This window comes from Haliotis cracherodii, unplaced genomic scaffold (assembly GCF_022045235.1).
Source record: "Haliotis cracherodii isolate W230 unplaced genomic scaffold, xgHalCrac1.p SCAF_7, whole genome shotgun sequence".
Lineage (NCBI taxonomy): Eukaryota > Metazoa > Mollusca > Gastropoda > Lepetellida > Haliotidae > Haliotis > Haliotis cracherodii.
The window spans coordinates 25,026,282-25,051,844 of NW_027266330.1; the positions used below are offsets into that span (position 1 = coordinate 25,026,282).

The window sequence follows — 25,563 nt, forward strand, 5'->3', positions numbered from 1 at the left end:
GAAGTTCTGCCAATACCCATCCGTAAACATTATCATGCTCAGCGTAACCAAGTGATATAACCTTACTGATATCTCTTTGCCCAATGGTATTAGCATATATGATCCAAAAATGGCTCCCGCACGAGATATCGCTTAGGTGAGATCAGGCGATATGTCCCTTGTGGATATCGCCACCACAATGAAATTGCATCACAATGCTTTGCAGACCATTATTACGTCATGGGTAACCAGGACGTCACAATCAAATGACATCACTAATGGCTCTGCTACTGAAGCTGTTAGCAGTACTTTTTACACTTAAGACACTGCTTGTTACTGTCTACAAACTGAAAAAGTTGGAAGAATGATGTTGGATGATAAATAAATTCTTTTGATACCAAAATATATCAACGCTCAGGTTGTTCCACTTTTATCAACTCGTGTTGATATATTTGAGATCAAAAGTCAAATAGACGAGTCAAATAGATGTTTACAACTTTTGTGAAACCCAGGAGGGCAAATATAGTGCTGACCTACATAATCAAGACGAAATTGGGGATTTGAACACTCAATCCTAAGTTTCTGGCGAGCCTCAGGGAAAACTCACATATTAACCAGAGCCTCACTGGGCAATTGCCGCAGGACAACTGTCATTAGCCTATATACAGTAAAGATGGCTTTGTCAGCCAGGTCTTGAACTTTAACATAGTCTAACTGTGGGCTAAAAATTATTGTGGGAAAAGAATAAATAACTATGTTACTATGTAACTCCAGTAGACAAACTAATACATAACCACTACTTCACCTTCTAATATTCATTAACATGGCTGACAACTGTATGGGAAAATATATCACTGAATCAGCTAGCTAAAAAGGCTGCAAAATATCAAGGTGAAAATTCAGCTTACAAAGTTTACAAACTGGACAATACCAGCTTTGCTCTAAAAGTTGAACCTGGTGAAATGGGGTTTTAACGTCGCGTCCAATAATCACTAGAATAAATTAAGTCAAGTACAGTTGCTACAGCAACACATTGTGTATAAAACGACACTTGTCCATGGTCATATGTCAGTCCCTCCATTGAGCTCAGTGACTGACACAATGTTTAATGATTATTTGTTGTTTAACGCCGCACTCAGCAATATTCCAGCTATATGACGTCAGCCTGTAAATAAAAGTGTGGACCAGACAATCCAGTGATTCACATCATGAGCAATGATCCACGCAATTAGGATATGACGACATGCATCAACCAAGTCAGCGAGCCTGACCACCCGATCCTGAGAGTAACCTCTTACGATAAGCATGGCTTGCTGAAGACCTATTCTAACCCGGATCTTGACGACACAAGGAACCTGTAAGGAGCTTATCAAGGACCTCGACTTTCTAACAGACTAGGTTTTGCTTTGAGTCACATTTATCATACATCTATAAAAATTAATTGCATTATATTCTGTTCTATTCTAGGCCTATTGCAACTCCCCTCTTGTTTAGCCACAAGAAAGAAGCCAGTTTGTCTGGAAGGAAACAAAACAACAGAGACAATCCCACATTCCCCGAAAATGCAAATGGCCGCCACATTCCTCCCAGCATGTATTACCTGTATCCTGGCAGCAACCACTGATGCTTCAGAAAGACACTGTATAGCTAGACTCATCCAGCCGATACAAAAAGCACAAAACAGGTTCATTCCGATCCGAGCAAGGAACAGTTGTTCCGGGAGAATTGGCAAGCCAACAAGAACAAGTGTCACAGTGATTGCAAACATACAGATATGGATTGACATATTCCAGAACAAAATCTGAATCCCTTTCCATTGGTTTCTCACTTTCTGTGGTTTGGCTTCAAACCTGTGAACAATAATATATTTGCAACAATTCAAGATCACATGACATGTATACTGAACGACATGAAATGTTTTATAAAACAATTCAGAGAGAGTCTTCGCTAAGAGCAGTTTTCGAAATACCTGCCTGCCTGACCGTCCGAGACGGGTTGATTTCAACTCGGGCTGCCAGATTTTCAAATCCCCCTGCCCGACGGTCGGGTTATATTTCATATGTAAAAATATTCTTAATATTTCCCGATGATAAGCATTATTTACATGATGTATTCTAGGATATTAAATACAAATCTGACCTAAAAAGTGTTTGCTATTTCTTTTCTTGCATTACTTCATGTTCAATGAATTCGATTTAAAAGTTTAATTAAATTATCCTGATAAACAAATGATTGTAGTGGGCAGGCAGGTTTTGGTCAGGGCTGGCAAGTAATTCAGCTAGCCAGTCCTGTGGTCTGGCTGAAAATTTGGGAGTTTCATACCCTGCTAAGAGAAATGTTGGAGGGTTCCTCACACCACACAGAAGGCACTGCTAGGCTAGGGCTAGGGCAACTTACACTCATACACTGGCTGTTTCTGCACAAGCTGAACGCAAGTACAAGAAGCTATACAAAAGTGGCACAAAATCATCTTCAATTAGGAATAAATTAGTGAATTCACATCAATCAAACAGGATGTAAGTGCATCAAAAAATCCACAATTTAGAGTGCAGCATTAAATCAGGAGTCAAAATGATAATCGACTTGGTATAGGGACTTAAAACTAATATGTGATGAGTGAATATCAAAAGTGCAGTTAGCTAGCTCTGCTTGTTGTTTATTGCATTTACACATTTTGGGATAAATTTACCAGTGTTAATTAAAGGGCAGCTAAGTTGAGTGAGTGAGTGAGTATGGTTTTACGCCGCTTTTAGCAATATTCCAGCAATATCACGGCGGGGGACACAAGAAATGGGCTTATATAAGGATATATAATGTACCGGTACAACTTGCTAGGTGTGGCCTTGTGTCAGTAAAGGGGATATATGGACAGGTGTAGGATATATAATGTACAACTTGCTAGGTGTGGCCTTGTGTCAGTAAAGGGGATATATAGACAGCTGTAGGATATATAATGTACATATTGCTAGGTGTGGCCTTGTGTCAGTAAAGGGGATATATAGACAGCTGTAGGATATATAATGTACATATTGCTAGGTGTGGCCTTGTGTCAGTAAAGGGGATATATGGACAGGTGTAGGATATATAATGTACATATTGCTAGGTGTGGCCTTGTGTTTGTAAAGGGGATATATAGACAGCTGTAGGATATATAATGTACATATTGCTAGGTGTGGCCTTGTGTTAGTAAAGGGGATATATAGACAGGTGTAGGATATATAATGTACATATTGCTAGGTGTGGCCTTGTGTCAGTAAAGGGGATATATAGACAGGTGTAGGATATATAATGTACATATTGCTAGGTGTGGCCTTGTGTCAGCAAAGGGGATATATGGACAGGTGTAGGAAATATATAATGGACATATTGATAGGTGTGGCCTTGTGTTTGTAAAGGGGATATATAGACAGCTGTAGGATATATAATGTACAACTTGCTAGGTGTGGCCTTGTGTTAGTAAAGGGGATATAAGGACAGGTGTAGGATATATAATGTACAACTTGCTAGGTGTGGCCTTGTGTCAGTAAAGGGGATATATAGACAGCTGTAGGATATACAATGTACATATTGCTAGGTGTGGCCTTGTGTCAGTAAAGGGGATATATGGACAGGTGTAGGATATACAATGTACATATTGCTAGGTGTGGCCTTGTGTTTGTAAAGGGGATATATGGACAGGTGTAGGATATATAATGTACATATTGCTAGGTGTGGCCTTGTGTCAGTAAAGGGGATATATGGACAGGTGTATGAAATATATAATGTACATATTGCTTGGTGTGACCTTGTGTCAGTAAAGGGGATATATAGACAGCTGTAGGATATATAATGTACAACTTGCTAAGTGTGGCCTTGTGTCAGTAAAGGGGATATATGGACAGGTGTAGGAAATATATAATGTACATATTGCTAGGTGTGGCCATGTGTCAGTAAAGGGGATATATAGACAGCTGTAGGATATATAATGTACATATTGCCAGGTGTGGCCATGTGTCAGTAAAGGGATATATGGACAGGTGTAGGATATATAATGTACATATTGCTAGGTGTGGCCTTGTGTCAGTAAAGGGGATATATAGACAGGTGTAGGATACATAATGTACATTGCAATTGAAGTCACCAAGCTGGTAATGGTGAGTGAGTATGGTTTTACGCCGCTTTTAGCAATATTCCAGCAACATCACAGCGGGGAACACCAGAAATGGGCTTCACACATTGTACCCATGTCGAGAATCGAACCCGGGTCTTCGGCGTGACAAGCGAACGCTTTAACCACTAGGCTATCCGACCTCCCCTGCACAGACAGAAGGCACACAGAATCTGTTGAAGCATGTATGTTTATGTACCTTCCTTCTGAGGGCACAATATCTATGTAAAGTCATCACTATAGACTATATAGAAATAACATGACAAATCTGCTGCGAGACTAGTTATATAGCTAAATACAAGCAGCTGTAAGGAGTTATAGGGAAACGTTATGTGGGTACGTAGATGCTGCTAGTTATTTGTTTATAATCTGGGTTATAAAATAAAAGTAATGCATTTGGAGATAAGTCATTAAGGGTGATATTGATATATAATGTTTAAGGACAAAGTATATTTTTCATATTACTACTGTAAGCCAGGGCATATGCACAAAAGCAATTTGAACAATTTTACTAGTAGTTTCTCCAAATTCCTGATGGTTCATTTAACTCGATCACCGATTCAACACCTTGCCATGTTTGTTTGTCAACACTGAAAGAAGTATCTACCTGACCTTACATATTTGCATCTTTATCCAAATATGACCCCAACAGAAACCGTTTTTATCCAATTGCTTATCCTGCTGAGAAAGCTACATTATGTGATAAATTGGGTATTTACACAGTATTTTTTGTTTACATTCTTCATGTGTATTTGTAAGCAAACAAGTTAAAATGTGGTAATGGTGATTCATTTTGCCGATTTTACAAAATTCCCAGCTTATCTAGCGCTGACACATACCAGCTTCATATGATAGCTTATCGATAACAAGGCATCCCTCAAGTGATGAGGAGAGAGCCTCCTTCGGATTGGTTGGTTTGTTTGTTGTTTAACGCCGCACTCAGCAATATTCCAGCTATATGACGGCGGTCTGTAAATAATCAAGTCAGGACCAGACAATCCAGGGATTAATATCATGCGCATTGATCCACGCAATTGGGATACGATGACATGCATCAACCAAGTCAGCAAGCCTGACCACCTGACCCCGTTAGTCGCCTCTTTCGACAAGCATAGTCGCCTTTTACAGCAAGCATGGGTTACTGAAGACCTATTTTCAATTCATGGAATCGATCATGAATCCAATTATATCAGTCCCTCTAAATGTCATGTAAGTGGTTGCTATTTTATTTATTGGTACTTCAGCAAGCAAATAAACACATGTACTACCACACTTCCAATCCACCACATGGCCAAAGAGAGTGAGTGAGTGAGTGAGTGACCGAACAGTGTTAAGTGTTGTAGTCATTGTGGATATTTAGTCATAGAGAATCAGTTCCTTGTGACATACCGTATTCGACGTAATAAGCGCCCCGCTCTAATAAGCACCCACGATATTCGCTTATAAAATGACCAGTGAACAATCCTAATTAGCACCCCTTCAGACTGATCAATGTACACAAAGACTTATATATTCACTTAAAATACACACTCATCTGTTATATGCACACTTAATTATGGGCAATTAAATTCTGGAAAAAATATATCTGTCGTACATAAACATTTCTGGCTGTCAGCATAAACCACGAAATTTATCTTTTAACTCTGTTTTTTTCCACTAAAATAATATTCTAATAAGAGCCCCCTATTTCTAATTTTGAGAGTGCCCTGGGCGCTTATTACGTCGAATACGGTACTCCATCTTTGAATCCTCACACTGACATCAGGTGGAGACAAACAAAACCTACATCCTTCCTTATTAGACTATAAACAGGGTGTGATTTCCATCACTGCTGAAGAAAATTAACACACTGAAGAGGACAGATTTGTACTTTTATCAAATAATCCAATTTCAGTTCTGTGTTCTCTCCTGAATTCCCAGGAAGATGCCAAAAGGTTGTGAAAAACAATTCTAAGACCACACTTTTTCAATACTTGCTGTGATATTTTCTACAGGAAAGTACCTGTTGGTTGGTCAGGAAAAAAAGGAACAGAAAGAAAAAGCAATTCAATCCTATTTTAGTTTTCTGCTCCATTACCGGTCAGCTGGAATATAAAACTAGAATTTGATGTGTGAGGAGAGCCTGCACCACAGGTTGCTATAAACAATGCACTTCTTGACGAATCAAGCTGGAATATTGGTGTGTGTCTATGCCATCGAAGCACTTTCAGGAACCACAGCAAACTTTATTTTGACTTCCATGTTTAATATATGTCAACTTCAGCATTTCGGTAGTACAAAGTCATAAAATTAAAATATATAAAGCATGCTGGACCTGATATGATACTAAATAAAATGATCAAAATATCATCGCATAATCGATTGATCCCTACCTCAAACTATTGATAAAAGTTACCTGCACCAGCAATGTTATACCTGCAATCCATCCCAGCACTATATATCCAAATCCGTAAATAAAAACAAAATTATAAAATGTCTGGCCTTAATTTGAAGAGGCCTCTGACATAACAGTGACTTACAGTGCAGTGGACAACATGTCCGACTGTGCCTGACTCATGTCACCACCCTGTTGTCATAATGGAAGTGCTCCCAAGACAATAGCAGAAAACATCAAGGATCCCAGATTGCCTTGGGCTATCAATCAGTGTGCGAAATAGTCTCCATATATTGCTGGGCAGGTGGGCTGGCTAGCTTTAAAAGTTACAAGCCAGTTTTGAATTTCATTAGCTTGAATAAGCAGCAGCCTATATTTCAAGAAATTGATTCTGCGAAGGTAACAATAAATAAACCCAAATTGAGTCAAATATTATGAAGGGGGGTAACTCTCATCTCACAGGATTGATTCTCTATGGATACTAATTGCATTTTTTTGTCTTGAAGGTTGTATTGATCTACAGAAATAGGAGAGTTGTGCAATAAAATTCACTGTAAAAATTTCAGTATCCTGCCAGCCTAGGTAAATTTCAGAATCTCAAGCTTGATTGAGGGCAGGCAGTTTAGAAATTTCACACAAGCTGTCAAAACGTGTTCCTGAACAAGTCCAGCTTCTAGGTACTGCAGTAGTGAACATGCATGAATGTGTAGGGTTATTCTACCTTGATTCGGGAGATGCCGACACGCAACTCCGACAGCTGCTGTACTCCGATGCTTGCCGCCCCGACCAGCACCCCTCCAGTCACGCCCATGTAGAGCCGGGCCGTGAACACTATCCGCGTGGAGACACGACAAGACATCAGAACCAGGACCAGCATGATGGCCAAGAGGCTGGCAGCCACGGAGCTGTAGCGGAGCGTCGATAGGAACCCGTTGCAATTGTGCCGCCATTTGTGCCAACGGATCTCCGGACTGCCAGCATCAGATCACATCAGTATCAGAATCAGTGTTAGTATCAGTATTGGACTTAATGCTGCTGTGAAGTACTCGAGTACTCGGGGATGGGTCAGTTTCAGCAAAACTCGACTCAGTTATTGGCGAGTCGAGTCCTTGCTGAGGGGAGATAACTCTAATTCACATACTTTGTTACTTTCAATTCACATGCTGTATAATATGACAGAAAGATGTTTCATTAACTTAGATAAACTATCTATGCTATAAGTGAGGTGGGGTATATATAGTATATATAATAGCATTGATAGTGAGGCAATTATATCTTCAAAAAGTTTTTTTATTATCGGGTACTTGAGAACGAGTCAAGTTTAATGCCTCACCCTCAGGGTACTCGAGTAAAACAGTTTGAACCTGTTGAAGCTCTACTGTGAAGAGCTTCAGTCTTATCACAGTGCGTTAGTTTAGGGGATGCATATTACATTGACATACCATCCTAATCCTGTTATTGATATACCATCCTAATTCATTGCGAGGAAAAGATAAATTGAAAAGATCACAGGACAGAATTGAGTCTGGACCATGAGAACTGTATTCATCAACAGACAAACTGTGGCCATCAGATGTTTATTTAGTCCTAGTTAGAGCAATCAGTACAGGCGTTAGTACAAGCATTGTCTGGCCTCACTACAAGCATTGTCTGGTCTCAGTACAAGCATTGTCTGGTCTCACTACAAGCATTGTCTGGTCTCAGTACAAGCATTGTCTGGCCTTAGTACAAGCATTGTCTGGCCTTAGTACAAGCATTGTCTGGCCTTAGTACAAGCATTGTCTGGCCTCAGTACAAGCATTGTCTGGCCTTAGTACAAGCATTGTCTGGCCTTACTACAAGCATTGTCTGGCCTCAGTACAAGCATTGTCTGGCCTCAGTACAAGCATTGTCTGGCCTCAGTACATGCATTGTCTGGCCTTAGTACAAGCATTGTCTGGCCTTACTACAAGCATTGTCTGGCCTCAGTACAAGCTTTGTCTGGCCTCAGTACAAGCTTTGTCTGGCCTTACTACAAACATTGTCTGGCCTTAGTACATGCATTGTCTGGCCTTAGTAAAAGTATTGTCTGGTCTCAGTACAAACATTGTCTGGCCTTAGTACAAGCCTTGTCTGGCTGCAGTACAAGCATTGTCTGGCATCACTACAAGCATTGTCTGGTCTCACTACAAGCATTGTCTGGCCTTAGTAAAAGCATTGTATGGTCTCAGTACAAGCATTGTCTGGCTTCACTACAAGCATTGTCTGGCCTCAGTACAAGCATTGTCTGGCTTCACTACAAGCATTGTCTGGCCTCAGTACAAGCATTGTCTGGTCTCAGTACAAGCATTGTCTGGTCTCAGTACAAGCATTGTCTGGCCTCAGTACAAGCATTGTCTGGCCTCAGTACAAGCATTGTCTGGCTTCACTACAAGCATTGTCTGGCCTCAGTACAAGCATTGTCTGGCTTCACTACAAGCATTGTCTGGTCTCAGTACAAGCAGTGTCTGGCCTCAGTACAAGCATTGTCTGGTCTCACTACAAGCATTGTCTGATCTCACTACAAGCATTGTCTGGCATTACTACAAGCATTGTCTGGCCTCAGTACAAGCATTGTCTGGCCTTAGTACAAGCATTGTCTGGCTTCACTACAAGCATTGTCTGGCCTCAGTACAAGCATTGTCTGGCCTTAGTACATGCATTGTCTGGCCTACGTACAAGCATTGTCTGGCCTACGTACAAGCATTGTCTGGCCTTAGTACAAGCATTGTCTGGCCCCACTACAAGCATTGTCTGGCCTCACTACAAGCATTGTCTGGCCTCAGTACAAGCATTGTCTGGTCTCACTACAAGCATTGTCTGGCCTCAGTACAAGCATTGTCTGGCCTTAGTACAAGCATTGTCTGGCCTTAGTACAAGCATTGTCTGGCCTCACTACAAGCATTGTCTGGCCTCACTACAAGCATTGTCTGGCCTCAGTACAAGCATTGTCTGGTCTCACTACAAGCATTGTCTGGCCTCAGTACAAGCATTGTCTGGTCTCACTAGAAGCATTGTCTGGCTTCACTACAAGCATTGTCTGGCCTCACTACAAGCATTGTCTGGCCTCAGTACAAGCATTGTCTGGCCTTAGTACAAGCATTGTCTGGCTTCACTACAAGCATTGTCTAGCCTCAGTACAAGCATTGTCTGGCATCAGTACAAGCATTGTTTGGTCTTAGTAAAAGCATTGTTTGGTCTCAGTACAAGCATTGTCTGGCCTCAGTACAAGCATTGTCTGGCCTCAGTACAAGCATTGTCTGGCCTACGTACAAGCATTGTCTGGCTTCACTACAAGCATTGTCTGGCTTCACTACAAGCATTGTCTGGATTCACTACAAGCATTGTCTGGCCTCACTACAAGCATTGTCTGGCCTCAGTACAAGCATTGTCTGGCCTTAGTACAAGCATTGTCTGGCCTCAGTACAAGCATTGTCTGGCCTCAGTACAAGCTTTGTCTGGCCTTACTACAAGCATTGTCTGGCCTTAGTACATGCATTGTCTGGCCTTAGTAAAAGCATTGTCTGGCCTTACTACAAGCATTGTCTGGCTCTGTACAAGCATTGTCTGGCCTCACTACAAGCATTGTCTGGTCTCAGTACAAACATTGTCGGGCCTTAGTACAAGCCTTGTCTGGCTGCAGTACAAGCATTGTCTGGCCTTAGTACAAGCATTGTCTGGCCTTAGTAAAAGCATTGTTTGGTCTCAGTACAAGCATTGTCTGGCTTCACTACAAGCATTGTCTGGCCTCAGTACAAGCATTGTCTGGCCTCAGTAGAAGCATTGTCTGGCCTCAGTACAAGCATTGTCTGGCCTCAGTACAAGCTTTGTCTGGCCTTACTACAAGCATTGTCTGGCCTTAGTACATGCATTGTCTGGCCTTAGTAAAAGCATTGTCTGGCCTTACTACAAGCATTGTCTGGCTCTGTACAAGCATTGTCTGGCCTCACTACAAGCATTGTCTGGTCTCAGTACAAACATTGTCGGGCCTTAGTACAAGCCTTGTCTGGCTGCAGTACAAGCATTGTCTGGCCTTAGTACAAGCATTGTCTGGCCTTAGTAAAAGCATTGTATGGTCTCAGTACAAGCATTGTCTGGCTTCACTACAAGCATTGTATGGCCTCAGTTCAAGCATTGTCTGGCTGCAGTACAAGCATTGTCTTGTCTCACTACAAGCATTGTCTGGTCTCAGTACAAACATTGTCTGGCTCTTTGCAAGCATTGTCTGGCCTCAGTACAAGCATTGTCTGGCTTCACGACAAGCATTGTCTGGCTTCACTACAAGCATTGTCTGGTCTCAGTACAAGCAGTGTCTGGCCTCAGTACAAGCATTGTCTTGTCTCACTACAAGCATTGTCTGGTCTCACTACAAGCATTGTCTGATCTCACTACAAGAATTGTCTGGCATTACTACAAGCATTGTCTGGTCTCACTAAAAGCATTGTCTGATCTCACTACAAGCATTGTCTGGCATCACTACAAGAATTGTCTGGTCTCACTACAAGCATTGTCTGATCTCAATACAAGCATTGTCTGGCCTACGTACAAGCATTGTCTGGCCTTAGTACAAGCATTGTCTGGCCTCACTACAAGCATTGTCTGGCCTACGTACAAGCATTGTCTGGTCTCACTAGAAGCATTGTCTGGCTTCACTACAAGCATTGTCTGGCTTCACTACAAGCATTGTCTAGCCTCAGTACAAGCATTGTCTGGCATCAGTACAAGCATTGTTTGGTCTTAGTAAAAGCATTGTTTGGTCTCACTACAAGCATTGTCTGGCTTCATTACAAGCATTGTCTTGCCTCAGTACAAGCATTGTCTGGCCTACGTACAAGCATTGTCTGGCTTTACTACAAGCATTGTCTGGCCTCACTACAAGCATTGTCTGGCCTCACTACAAGCATTGTCTGGCCTCAGTACAAGTATTGTCTGGCCTCAGTACAAGCATTGTCTGGCCTTACTACAAGCATTGTCTGGCTCTGTACAAGCATTGTCTGGCCTCACTACAAGCATTGTCTGGTCTCAGTACAAGCATTGTCTGGTCTCACTACAAGCATTGTCTGGCCTTAGTACATGCATTGTCTGGCCTTAGTAAAAGCATTGTCTGGCCTTACTACAAGCATTGTCTGGCTCTGTACAAGCATTGTCTGGCCTCACTACAAGCATTGTCTGGTCTCAGTACAAACATTGTCGGGCCTTAGTACAAGCCTTGTCTGGCTGCAGTACAAGCATTGTCTGGCCTTAGTACAAGCATTGTCTGGCCTTAGTAAAAGCATTGTTTGGTCTCAGTACAAGCATTGTCTGGCTTCACTACAAGCATTGTCTGGCCTCAGTACAAGCATTGTCTGGCCTCAGTACAAGCATTGTCTGGCCTCAGTACAAGCATTGTCTGGCCTCAGTACAAGCTTTGTCTGGCCTTACTACAAGCATTGTCTGGCCTTAGTACATGCATTGTCTGGCCTTAGTAAAAGCATTGTCTGGCCTTACTACAAGCATTGTCTGGCTCTGTACAAGCATTGTCTGGCCTCACTACAAGCATTGTCTGGTCTCAGTACAAACATTGTCGGGCCTTAGTACAAGCCTTGTCTGGCTGCAGTACAAGCATTGTCTGGCCTTAGTACAAGCATTGTCTGGCCTTAGTAAAAGCATTGTATGGTCTCAGTACAAGCATTGTCTGGCTTCACTACAAGCATTGTATGGCCTCAGTTCAAGCATTGTCTGGCTGCAGTACAAGCATTGTCTTGTCTCACTACAAGCATTGTCTGGTCTCAGTACAAACATTGTCTGGCTCTTTGCAAGCATTGTCTGGCCTCAGTACAAGCATTGTCTGGCTTCACGACAAGCATTGTCTGGCTTCACTACAAGCATTGTCTGGTCTCAGTACAAGCAGTGTCTGGCCTCAGTACAAGCATTGTCTTGTCTCACTACAAGCATTGTCTGGTCTCACTACAAGCATTGTCTGATCTCACTACAAGAATTGTCTGGCATTACTACAAGCATTGTCTGGTCTCACTAAAAGCATTGTCTGATCTCACTACAAGCATTGTCTGGCATCACTACAAGAATTGTCTGGTCTCACTACAAGCATTGTCTGATCTCAATACAAGCATTGTCTGGCCTACGTACAAGCATTGTCTGGCTGCAGTACAAGCATTGTCTGGCCTTAGTACAAGCATTGTCTGGCCTCACTACAAGCATTGTCTGGCCTACGTACAAGCATTGTCTGGTCTCACTAGAAGCATTGTCTGGCTTCACTACAAGCATTGTCTGGCCTCACTACAAGCATTGTCTGGCCTCAGTACAAGCATTGTCTGGCCTTAGTACAAGCATTGTCTGGCTTCACTACAAGCATTGTCTAGCCTCAGTACAAGCATTGTCTGGCATCAGTACAAGCATTGTTTGGTCTTAGTAAAAGCATTGTTTGGTCTCACTACAAGCATTGTCTGGCTTCATTACAAGCATTGTCTTGCCTCAGTACAAGCATTGTCTGGCCTACGTACAAGCATTGTCTGGCTTTGCTACAAGCATTGTCTGGCCTCACTACAAGCATTGTCTGGCCTCACTACAAGCATTGTCTGGCCTCAGTACAAGTATTGTCTGGCCTCAGTACAAGCATTGTCTGGCCTCACTACAAGCATTGTCTGGCCTCACTACAAGCATTGTCTGGCCTCAGTACAAGCATTGTCTGGCCTCACTACAAGCATTGTCTGGCATCAGTACAAGCATTGTCTGGCTTCACTACAAGCATTGTCTGGCTCTGTACAAGCATTGTCTGGCATCAGTACAAGCATTGTCTGGTCTCAGTACAAGCATTTTCTAGCCTCAGTACAAGCATCATCTGGCATCATTGAGATGTTGGAATGTGATCAATATCAGTTTCAGTCTGGAAATTGCTTGAAGCTAGCACTCACCAAAAAATCAATCTATTTCTAGATCTACTACAGCAGAAGAGAAATTTAAAAGAAAAAAATAAAATAAAATGTTACAGATGTTATCAAATATTTTACAAATTAGAGCCACGGAACTGTAGCTCACCTGGATGTATTAGTATAGTCAACAGCTTAAATGTCAAGTGAGTGAGTGAGTTGGGTTTCACGCTGGTTTTAACAGTATTCCAGTTATATCACGGCGTGTCAGCTTAATGTGGGAGGAAAGCCCGAAGTGATGCAGGTCTTAGACGTTTACCATTTCGGTGAAACCCACAAGCACGGGTATGGTGCTGACAAACCTAGAAACATAATCGGGGCGAACTGGGATTCGAACCCACAATCATAGGTTTCTGGCGTGCAAATATACATGTCAAAGTACAGCTTTCTCAGTCTCAGTCTGGCAATTTGAGAGAGGAAGAAGATATAACAAATATATCTTTTGAGAGAATTTAAGAGCATTAGATTACATTTCAACAAGATGGCTGAGTGGCAGCAATCAATAGCTTTTTCAATATGGCTGCCTTGGTGACCACATACAAAATAAGATTCTCAGCTCTTGAACAAACTCAGGTGTCATCATTGGTAGAAATAAGCATGTCCAGTGGTTCCAGGGAAGAGGATGTTTACAGATGCTGATGCCGGACACTGGACAAGCAGGCCATGACACAGAGCCACGTGACTTGCAGTCAGGTGAGCTAAAAATCAGCACGTAATCCAACGTAACTATTGACCTATTTCTAGTGTAGATTGAGTGAGTGAGTATGGTTTTACGCCGCTTTTAGCAATATTCCAGCAATATCACGGCGGGGGACACCAGAAATGGGCTTCACACATTGTACCCATGTCAGGAATCGAACCCGGGTCTTCGGCATGACGAGCCAACGCTTTAACCACCGGGCTACCCGACCACCCCTAGTGTAGATTGAAATATAAGCTTGAGCAGTTTGAAATAGGTTAGATGTATTTGATCATTATCTGGTACTTTAAGAAATGTTGATGTTGCAGTCTGTCACACTTCCACAGCGAACTATTGCCCTGCTTACAGGAAACAGGAAACAGGAAACAGGAAACAGAACACTTTAGAAAACAACACCTTTCAGAACTACACCTAACTACCGAAAAGAAAAATATCTCAAATTTGAGACATTATGCAAAGCAGATCAACATTCAAATCCAGATTTCAATTGAACTTTGGGATTCTAAAAATGCAGTTAACATTACATTTTAACTTCAACGAAGATAATGAGTGAGTGTGATTGAGTATGGTTTTACGCCGCTTTTAGCAATATTCCAGCAATATCACGGCGGGGGACACCAGAAATGGGCTTCACACATTGTACCCATTTTGGGAATCGAACCCGGGTCTTCAGCGTGATGAGCGAACGCTTTAACCACTAGGCTACCCGACCGCCCCCGAAGATAATGAAGCAGGTTTCATCAACAACTCCTGTAATCATGAGAAAACAACATACAAATAGGCAAATTGTTTAAGCACTTATGAGTGCTTATACATGTATTCATTTACTACTTAATACAAAAAGTATAGACGTACAACTGCCAAAAGAACACAATCATTTCCAATAAAATATAAAACTTTATAACCCTGCTTGCTGAATTCCTGAAGTGTGTCTGTATATATGATAGGTTGTTATGACAACAAGGTGGCAGCTCTACAAGACATGGCGGTTATGGTCCGTGACACTCGCATCACATTAACACACAAACAATCAGCAACGTGCAAGCAGAAGTGGCTGCCACAAGGTGGTATGCAGAACAACCCTTGAAGAAGGAGTAACAGATTAAAATCACAAGAAAGGACATATATTATACATATTATGCTAAAAAGAAATTTTGAAATCCAATTACTGACGAAAACAAGGTGTAGGTGTAAGAAACCATGTACCCAGATGTTTGAGCTAATGTTAAAAAAAGAATAAAAACTTGGTAAGACCATTGCAGATTAATTATGCTTTTTCCTGGTTTAGGCATTAAAAAGAAAATGATAATTTTTTTAATTTTATCGGTAAAACATGTATAAAAAATTGCTCAGCAGTTAAAGTTAATAAGCAACTGATCTGCATGCAAAGAAACAATGATTTAGTATTTTTTACAAATAAATGGTGACATGCTCAGGCACAAGAATCAACTGTGTGAATGGAATGTATTGAAGCTATCCAGGCACCAAAGTAGCAACTAAAACAGTCGCCAAATCGACCCAAATATCAATTTGTCTACTGTCTAACATTCAGAGGTAGCCAAATGACTACCTTGAAAAATATCTTGTGGCAACTAAATTCTATTCCTTCACATTTGAAGACACAAAAAAAATAAAAGCTGATTGTGGAAAACATGTCTGCTAATAATTGTACTTGCATATAATACCTCCTAAAGTCAATAATGAACAGAAATACAAAAATATCAATGTCATTAGTATTTTATTTTAGTTGACAATGCTCATTGGATACGCAAGGATATACCTAAATAATCTAGTAATATAAATTGCATCATTGTTTGAGTCACAAATAACCAAAATCAAGTAGTTTCCACTGATATACAATTTCAAGACTAGTGATATGACTTGTACATATCATAATAGTTATTTGATAAAAGATAATTTCAAATGCTTTTAGCTACCTACAATCATGAAGATCCGGGGTAGAATAGGTCTTCAGCAACCCATGCTTGCAGTAAAGGGCGACTATGCTTGTCGAAAGAGGTGACTAACGGGATCGGGTGGTCAGGCTCGCTGACTTGGTTGATGCATGTCATCGATCCCAATTGCATGGATCGATGCTCATGATGTCAATCACTGTATTGTCTGGTGCAAACTCGATTATTTACAGACCGCGGTCATATAGCTGGAATATTGCTGAGTGCGGTGTAAAACAACAAACAAGCAAGCACACATACAAACTACAATATTGGCTTGACTTCTTGATTTTACCACTGGCTACCTGGAAAAAAATCTTGTAGCCTTAGTAGCCATATTGGTAAAAAATTAACTTCGTGGCCTGCTATCTTTGGTAGCATACTGACCATGAGCTCTTGTTCAAATGAGCTAAAGTTGGGCTGATATTGGAGGCAAATGGAGTTCGTCTAAACCCAGGATCCCCATTCAACAAAGAGAAATAACACCCTCTGTGTGGGGGGTAACCTTGTGAGTTCCTACCTGGTATTGGTCTTAGAAGGGACACCTTATGTCCTTATTATGCAGAACTACGTACTAAATATAAACCAGAATGTTTCTTATCTAAGACGAGTAGAATAGCGTTTGTTTATATTTTGTCATCGAATGATGCTGACGTAATGTTTAAACTGTCTTTATTTGTAAAACATGGAATGGAACTACGAAATAACATGTTGAGTGGAAATTCAGAATTTTGATTACCTTACCCTAGAAAGTCCTGATGATTATCACCGATTGTTAAATGAATGTTATATTTTTATAAGTATCCAAATCTGTAAATTCTCACCCACTGTATTTATCTGAACTTGTAATTGGGCCGATGGCCTTTGATACAATAAACGTCTTTGACTTTGACTTGACACCAAGGAACTGATTTATCTTTGCTTTCCCACAGATGTAGCACTGATGATCACAGATATACCACAGATAGATCACAGATAGATCACAGATATACCACAGATAGATCACAGATTCACCAAAGATAGATCACAGATGTACCACTGAAGTTCACTAGGGACCTTTGTCCTGGTAACCCTTGGGGACACTCGTAATGGAATAGGTAAGGAAGACACGACACACACGCATAGATAAATTCAACCCCAAAATATCTTAAATCTTGAAAATAAAGTGATTGTGAATTAAATGCGAAAATGGGAACCGTCTTTGCTCGCATTAATTAACTTCACATTGATGTCTCCGAATGACTATCAACAATAAGACGGCCTCACTGAACACTTTGGATAGCGGAAATACCGACTTTAAAATAAACACAAACAGGGTTTATTGAGCAGCAGTTGTAACATGTAACAATGTCATTTGAAGAATAGGAATTACATAATGGGCTTCCGGTGAGTTATCACAGCTGGGGTCAAGAGTTCTACCCATTTGTGTCAAGCTTGTTGACACCTTCTCCGCATACCAATCTGTGAACTGTTGTTGGTTCAATTATTTTATTGCCTTTGAACTTCCTTAATGCCAGTCAACAGGGGAAACATATAAACTGTGTGTTGTTTTTAGGAAAACACTGTTTAATGTTTTTACGGAAGTGCTTTACTCAGTGCTAATAAGCAGTGCTGTTTGCTGTTTGATTGGATTAAGGTAAGGATATGTATCATTCCACTTGGGTTGGGTTGGGTTGGGTGAGTCGCATTGATATTGAGACACATTTTGGCTAGCGGTCCGGAGTCGTATTAATTTGGAGACGCATTAATTTCCAAATTTACGGTATCTCCATGGCTCTATATCTCCACTGCACTATACCTCCATGGCTCTATATCTCCACGGCACTATACCTCCATGGCTCTATATCTCCACAGCACTATACTTCCATGGCACTATACCTCCATGGCTCTATACCTCCATGGCTCTATATATGTGATACACAATAAGATACACAACATGATACACAATAATACAGCAATACACCGACAACCACGAATGATACAAATTACTTCACATCAATGCAGAATTTCTGCAAGGTTCATGAAACGTATGTTATATGTGTGTTGTTTGGCACCTCACTTGTAGCACGGGTAGCCCAGTAGTCTGACATGCCACAATTCGCCGTGCAGAGTTGCATCCCTTGGGCATGCCAGAAACCTATGATTGTGGGCTCAAATCCTGGTTCGCACCAATTAACTGGTTTGTCAGCACCATACCCGTGCTTGTGGGTTTCACCAAAGCGGTAAACGTCTGAGACCTACATCACCTCGGGCTTTCCTCCCAAATTAACCGACACGCTATGATATAACAACAGTGTATACAAGTGTGGGGGTCAATTGAGCATGAGTGAGTGAGTGAGTATGGTTTTAGCAATATTCCAGCAATATCACAGCGGGGGACACCAGAAATGGGCATCACACATTGCACCCATATCGTGAATCGCATCCCGGTCTTCAGCGTGACAAGCGAATGCTTTAACCACTCGGCTACCCGACCGCCCCGAGCATGAGTGCAAAAGTCGGGGTAGAATAGGTCTTCAGCAACTCATGCTTGCAGTTCGAGGCGACTAATGGGATCGAGGGGGGGCGGCCTCGCTGGCTTGGTGGATGCATGTCATCATATCAAAATTACATGGATTGATGCTCATGATGTCAATCAATTCCACACTCAATTATTCACACACCGCCGTCATATAGCTGAAATATTGCTGAGTGTAGCGTTAAACAACAAACAAGAGTTTACAACATTACGTCACATGAAGCTATATTCCCAAAATGGCCTTTACAGTTTGTACACATGTAGGGAATCGAACCAAGGCCTTTCGATTACTTCAACATTAACCTCGAGTCTTGCCCACTGCCTGAAGATTGGCCAAACGTGAACACCGACTTGAAAAATGAGTCAATCATGATAAGTAAACTATGTACAGTAAACTATGTTTATAGTGAGTGAGTGAGTGAGTTGGGTTTAACGCCGCTTTTAACATTATTCCAGTTATATTGCAGCGTGTCAGCTTAATGTGGGAGGAAAGCCACTTCGGTGAAACCCACGAACATGGGTATGGTGTTGACAAACCTAGAAACATAATCGGGGTGAACCGAGACTCGAACCCACAATCATAGGTTTCTGGCGAACTATGGTTATAACTAAAAGGGACCACTAATTTTAGTTTGTTATAACCGTAGTTTGTATATGTATATATACTGTCCATATACAGCAAATGGATGGGCCCAAAAATCAGTTTGTAATATCTGTCAGTTCGTTATAAGTTGTTCGTTAAAAAGGGAGTTTACTGTAGATCATCCAATCTAAGATAATGGTGAGTACATACGTGAATATGGATGAGATTAACTGTAGATTGTGACAATATATGATGACAATGTGACTTATCATGGTTGGGTAGAATAGTAAGTTGATTCAAGCTGAAAAACTACACCCCTCATTTTTTGTAACTGATCAACAAGCACAGCACTATACCTCCACGGCACTATACCTCCATGGCTCTATACCTCCACGGCTCTATAACTCCATGGCTCTATACCTCCACGGCTCAATAACTCCACGGCACTATACCTCCACGGCTCTATACCTCCATGGCTCTATACCTCCACGGCACTATACCTCCATGGCTCTATAACTCCATGGCACTATACCTCCACGGCTCTATACCTCCATGGCTCTATACCTCCACGGCTCTATAACTCCATGGCACTATACCTCCACGGCTCTATATCTCCACGGCACTATACCTCCATGGCACTATATCTCCACGGCTCTATATCTCCACGGCTCTATACCTCCATGGCACTATACCTCCATGGCACTGTACCTCCATGGCTCTATATCTCAACGGCACTTTATCTCCACGGCTCTATATCTCCACGGCACTATACCTCCATGGCTCTATATCTCCACGGCACTATACCTCCACGGCACTATACTTCCACTGCACTATACCTCCATGGCTCTATATCTCCATGGCACTATACCTCCATGGCTCTATATCTCCACGGCACTATACCTCCATGGCACTGTACCTCCATGGCACTGTACCTCCATGGCTATATACCTCCATGGCTCTATATCTCCACGGCACTATACCTCCACGGCACTATACCTCCACGGCACTGTACCTCCATGGCACTGTACCTCCATGGCTATATACCTCCATGGCTCTATATCTCCACGGCACTATACCTCCATGGCTCTATATCTCCACGGCACTATACCTCCATGGCACTATACCTCCATGGCTCTATATCTCAACGGCACTATATCTCAATGGCTCTATATCTCCACAGCACTAAACCTCCACAGCACTATACCTCCACAGCACTATACACCCACAGCACTATACCTCCACGGCACCAATACAGTGTCATAAACGCCATAGCAACAATACAGTGTCATAAATGCTATAGCACCAATACAATGGTACTAACCCCATAGCCCCAATACAAGGGCATAAACCATATAGCACCACTCTTACAGTTGCAAAAACGCCATAGCACCAATACTCTGTCATAAATGCAATAGCACCAATACAGCAGTATAAACTCCATAGCAACAATACAGTGGTATTAACGCCATAGCAACAATACAGTGGTATTAACGCCATAGCACAAATACAGTGTCATAAATGCCACGGCACCAATACAGTGTCATAAATACCATAGCCCCAGTACAGTGGTATAAACCACATAGCCCCAGTACAGTGGTATAAACCACATAGCCCCAATACAAGGGCATAAACCATATAGCACCATTCTTACAGTTGACAAAAACGTCATAGCACCACTTCACAGCTGTATCAAATCCACAACACCACCTATACAGCTGTACAAAGCCCCCACTCCCACTGTACAGCTGTATCGAACCCACAACACCACCCATACAGCTGTACAAAGCCCCCACCCCCACTGTACAACTGTATCAAACCCACAACACCTATACAGCTGTACACAGCCCCCACCCCCACGGTACAGCTGTATCAAACCCACACCACCTATACAGCTGTACAAAGCCCCCATTCCCACTGTACAGCTGTATCAAACCAACAACACCACCTATACAGCTGTACACAGCCCCCACCCCCACTGTACAACTATATCAAACCAACAACACCACCTATACAGCTGTACACAGCCCCCACCCCACTGTACAGCTGTATCAAACCCACACCACCTATACAGCTGTACAAAGCCCCCATTCTCACTGTACAGCTGTATCAAACCAACAACACCACCTATACAGCTGTACACAGCCCCCACCCCCACTGTACAGCTGTATCATTACACTGAAAGATGACAAACCTGTATCCGCTGGCAGCAGACGGCAGTCTCTGCAGAGAACTGAAAGCCGAGGGCAATGAACAGAGTCACAGAAACTCGGATGCCATGCAGAAGTCCAATGGCCACAAACAACGACTTGGACATCAGCACTTTTCCCGTACACACATACACGAGCACCATGAGGAATATCACCAGCTTCATGGACACGAATACTGGCCCTAGGATAAAGGCCTGCACATTGCGTGTATTGCGAATCTTGCCTATTTCCGTACTGAAATAAAGAATTGAGGGTGTACTCACTTCCATATTGTGCTTATATCTGTTTCATGTAAACACAAATACCGTATTCCACGTTGAGCGCCCAGGGCGCTCTCAAAATTAGAAATAGCGGGTTCTTATTAGAATGTTATTTTGGTTAAAAAAACAGAGTTACAAGATAAATTTCGTGGTTTATGCTGACAGCCTGAAATGTTTATGTACAACAGATATATTTTTCCAGAATCAAATGCCCATAATTAAGGATAAACATTTCAGGCTGTCAGCATAAACCATGAAATTTATCTTTCAACTCTGTTTTTTCACCAAAATAGTATTCTAATAAGAGCCCCCTATTTCTAATTAGAGAGTGCCCTCAGCACTTATTACGTGGAATACGGTATTACATATGTGTAGTGCGTGTCTGCAGTGTATTGATAGTTGGACATATGAAACACCAAACAAATCTAACACATGCAAAAATGGCATTCCGTACAACCCCAACAGACTGTATGGTAAACATGGGAGTTTCTCAATTCATTGTCCTATTCATCTTTGTCCCCATGATATTTGTTGATTCAAATACCTTTCTGAAGGGAACATGACTTACTATTAGTCACAAGTTAATTATAACCTGATCTGCATTAAGTTACCACTTGGGATATCACAATACGACTTTTTCCTGATACAATACATATTGCGATACTTAATTTGTGGCAATTTTGCATAATTTTACAGTAAACAGCATTTATAACGAACTCAAAAGAACTACTAATTTTAGTTCGTTATAACCAGAGTTTACTGTATATACTTTATTGAGCATAAACACTAGTATAAAGGCTTGAAACTTCCTGAATACCTGGTCTCTTAGTTGAAATAAAAATATGCATCTTATCCATGAGATTGTATAACAAGAATTTACACTGATCTGTGTTAAAAACCACTTGTTTGGATTAGTAGATTAAACAAAACATCACAAAAAGAGAAAGAAAAAAGGAAGAAAGACAAAGATGTTTGGACAACTAAGATCAGGGCTCCAGATAACCAGCAACTTTGCTTTTCCCACACAATACAAATACCATTACCCAATTACATTTTGAATTGTTTGCAAATAAATAAGCACAGACATTTTCAAAACATCGTGCGTAACTACTCAATGTAGCCCTTTTGGTTGGATAGAAAGGACTGAATATAAAAAAAGATATTAATACTTTGTAGTGGGACGATACGCAGAGGCATCGTTTGATCGCGATTTTTTACTTCTCAAAACAAGCGTCTATCACTTTCACACATTAAGTAGAAAGTATTGATTCTTAAAAATGTATTTTTTAAATAAATGTTACACCAAATATTAATTACTAGTGACAATTAGTTGGGAAAAATTAAATATTTTCATCCATTGTGCCTTACTTGACACTGCCAAATGTAAATCGTTAGTGTGCAAGGTATTTGGCCATCCTGTCTATGAAAAAGATGGCTTACGCACTACAGATAAGAGCACATGCAAGGTATCGTGATACATATCAGATTGTGGGCAAGGTATCGTGATACATATCAGATCCTGGGCATGGTATCGTGATACATATCAGACCGTGGGCAAGGTATTGTGATACGTATCGGATCGTGGGCAAGGTATCGTGATACATATCAGATCGTGGGCAAGGTATCTGGGCAAGGTATCGTGATACATATCAGATCGTGGGCAAGGTATCGTGATACGTATCGGATCGTGGGCAAGGTATCATGATACGTATCGGATCGTGGGCAAGGTATTGTGATACGTATCGGATCTTGGGCAAGGTATCGTGATACATATCAGATCGTGGGCAAGGTATCGCGATACATATCAGATCATGGGCAAGGTATTGTGATACATATCAGATCGTGGGCAAGGTATCGTGATATGTATCGGATCATGGACAAGGTATCGTGATACATATCAGGTCGTGGGCAAGGTATCGCGATACATATCAGATCATGGGCAAGGTATCGCGATACATATCAGATCGTGGGCAAGGTATCGCATTACATATCAGATCGTGGGCAAGGTATCTGGGCAATGTATCGTGATACATATCAGATCGTGGATCGTAGGCAAGGTATCGTGATACGTATCAGATCGTGGGCAAGGTATCATGATACATATCAGATCGTGGGCAAGGTACCGCGATACATATCAGATGGTGTGCAAAGTATCGTGATACATATCAGATCGTGGGCAAGGTATCATGACACATATCAGATCGTGGGCAAGGTATCGCGATACATATCAGTTCGTGGGCAAGGTATCGTGATACGTATCGGATCGCACAGTTGGTGTATCTTCCCAGCCCTGTTAATACCCAATGAGAATGAAAACATGCAAGTAAACACTCCACTGACGGCTCAAGAAATAACCCGCGGCACTTTAAGATAGAGGGAGCCACTCAAATAGATCAGGAAGAGTTGTCCAGCATTATGAAAGTGGCCAAGAAGACAATGCAGAAAGTCTTGCAAAAGACAGTATGTTCCTAACTTTTTTGTCTACGACATAACCTGTTGAAACTGACATCATCTCAGTCACAATCGTGTCACAAAAAACAGTTACATCTACAACCCAGTCACAATTACAAAGCTCGCATGGGATAATATTAGTCCTGATGGGGGATGTAAGGGATAAAGAGTGCCTGTATGACTTATTGTAGAGCAGATGAGATCCAATTAATAGTTTAAAATACGGATGGACATTCTTCTTTATCTGGGGCTGTGGCAATATGGACCATCAGAACCATACATATTCAGACACCCCAAAAAGAAATACTCAGGTAGTACACATTCTCAAACTAAAACGAAATAAGGGCTGCTTGCCTGCATCAGCTTGATGAAACATACTGATTTTGTAAATACTTTTAACTCTTTTATCAAATATTTAATTTGGAATATTGTATAATACACACTGTATATCCACTCATGACTTCTGATTTTATGCTTGTCAACAATTATTTCATATTTGCTAATATTGGAATATTGTCGTAAACAGTGTATTATGCCAACACAATATCCCAACTGTCACACTAAAGTTGTTCTGTACAACAAGGACACCTGTTTCGAATAAACTCAGGCCACTACAGCATCAGTATCACATGACTGGCATAGAGACGGGTGAGCTACAACATATCACTGTGACTTGCCTTGTGTAACAGGCAGTGTAATGAGAGTACGTCAGATATTTGGGTTTACATCAGTATCACGTGACTGGCATAGAGACAGGTGAGCTACAACATACCACTGTGACTTGCCTTGTGTAACAGGCAGTGTAATGAGAGTACGTCAGATATTTGGGTTTACATCAGTATCAGTGACTGGCATAGAGACGGGTGAGCTACAACATACCACCGTGACTTGCCTTGTGTAACAGGCAGTGTAATGAGAGTACGTCAGATATTTGGGTTTACATCAGTATCAGTGACTGGCATAGAGACGGGTGAGCTACAACATATCACTGTGACTTGCCTTATGTAACAGGCAGTCAGTGTAATGAGAGTACGTCAGAGATTTGGGTTTACAACAGTATCATGTGACTGGCATAGAGACAGGTGAGCTACAACATATCACTGTGACTAGCCTGGTGTAACAGGTAGTGTATACACATGAGAATACGTCAGAGATTTGGGTTTACAACAGTATCACATGACTGGCATAGAGACGGGTGAGCTACAACATATCACTGTGACTCGCCTTATGTAACAGGCAGTCAGTGTAATGAGAGTATGTCAGAGATTTGGGTTTACATCAGTATCACATGACTGGCGTAGAGACGGGTGAGCTACGACATACCACCGTGACTTGCCTTGTGTAACAGGCAGTGTAATGAGAGTACGTCAGAGATTTGGGTTTACATCAGTATCAAGTGACTGGCATAGAGACGGGTGAGCTACAACATATCACTGTGACTTGCCTTA

The 25,563-nt window shown here is 41.6% G+C and overlaps 2 protein-coding genes across 2 annotated transcripts in view; both read right to left on the reverse strand.

The window, feature by feature from the left end:
- Positions 1-25,563, reverse strand: part of LOC139448567 (mitochondrial fission 1 protein-like) — a 168,828-nt gene that overhangs the window by 64,203 nt on the left and 79,062 nt on the right. The window lies entirely within an intron of this gene.
- LOC139448566 (ATP-binding cassette sub-family C member 4-like) overlaps positions 21,169-25,563 on the reverse strand; it is a 51,985-nt gene continuing 47,590 nt past the window's right edge. Inside the window, exon 8 of the mRNA XM_071230136.1 lies at positions 21,169-21,638. Coding sequence (XP_071086237.1) covers positions 21,368-21,638 — 271 coding nt within the window. The 3' untranslated portion in view covers positions 21,169-21,367. The remainder of the gene's footprint in view (positions 21,639-25,563) is intronic.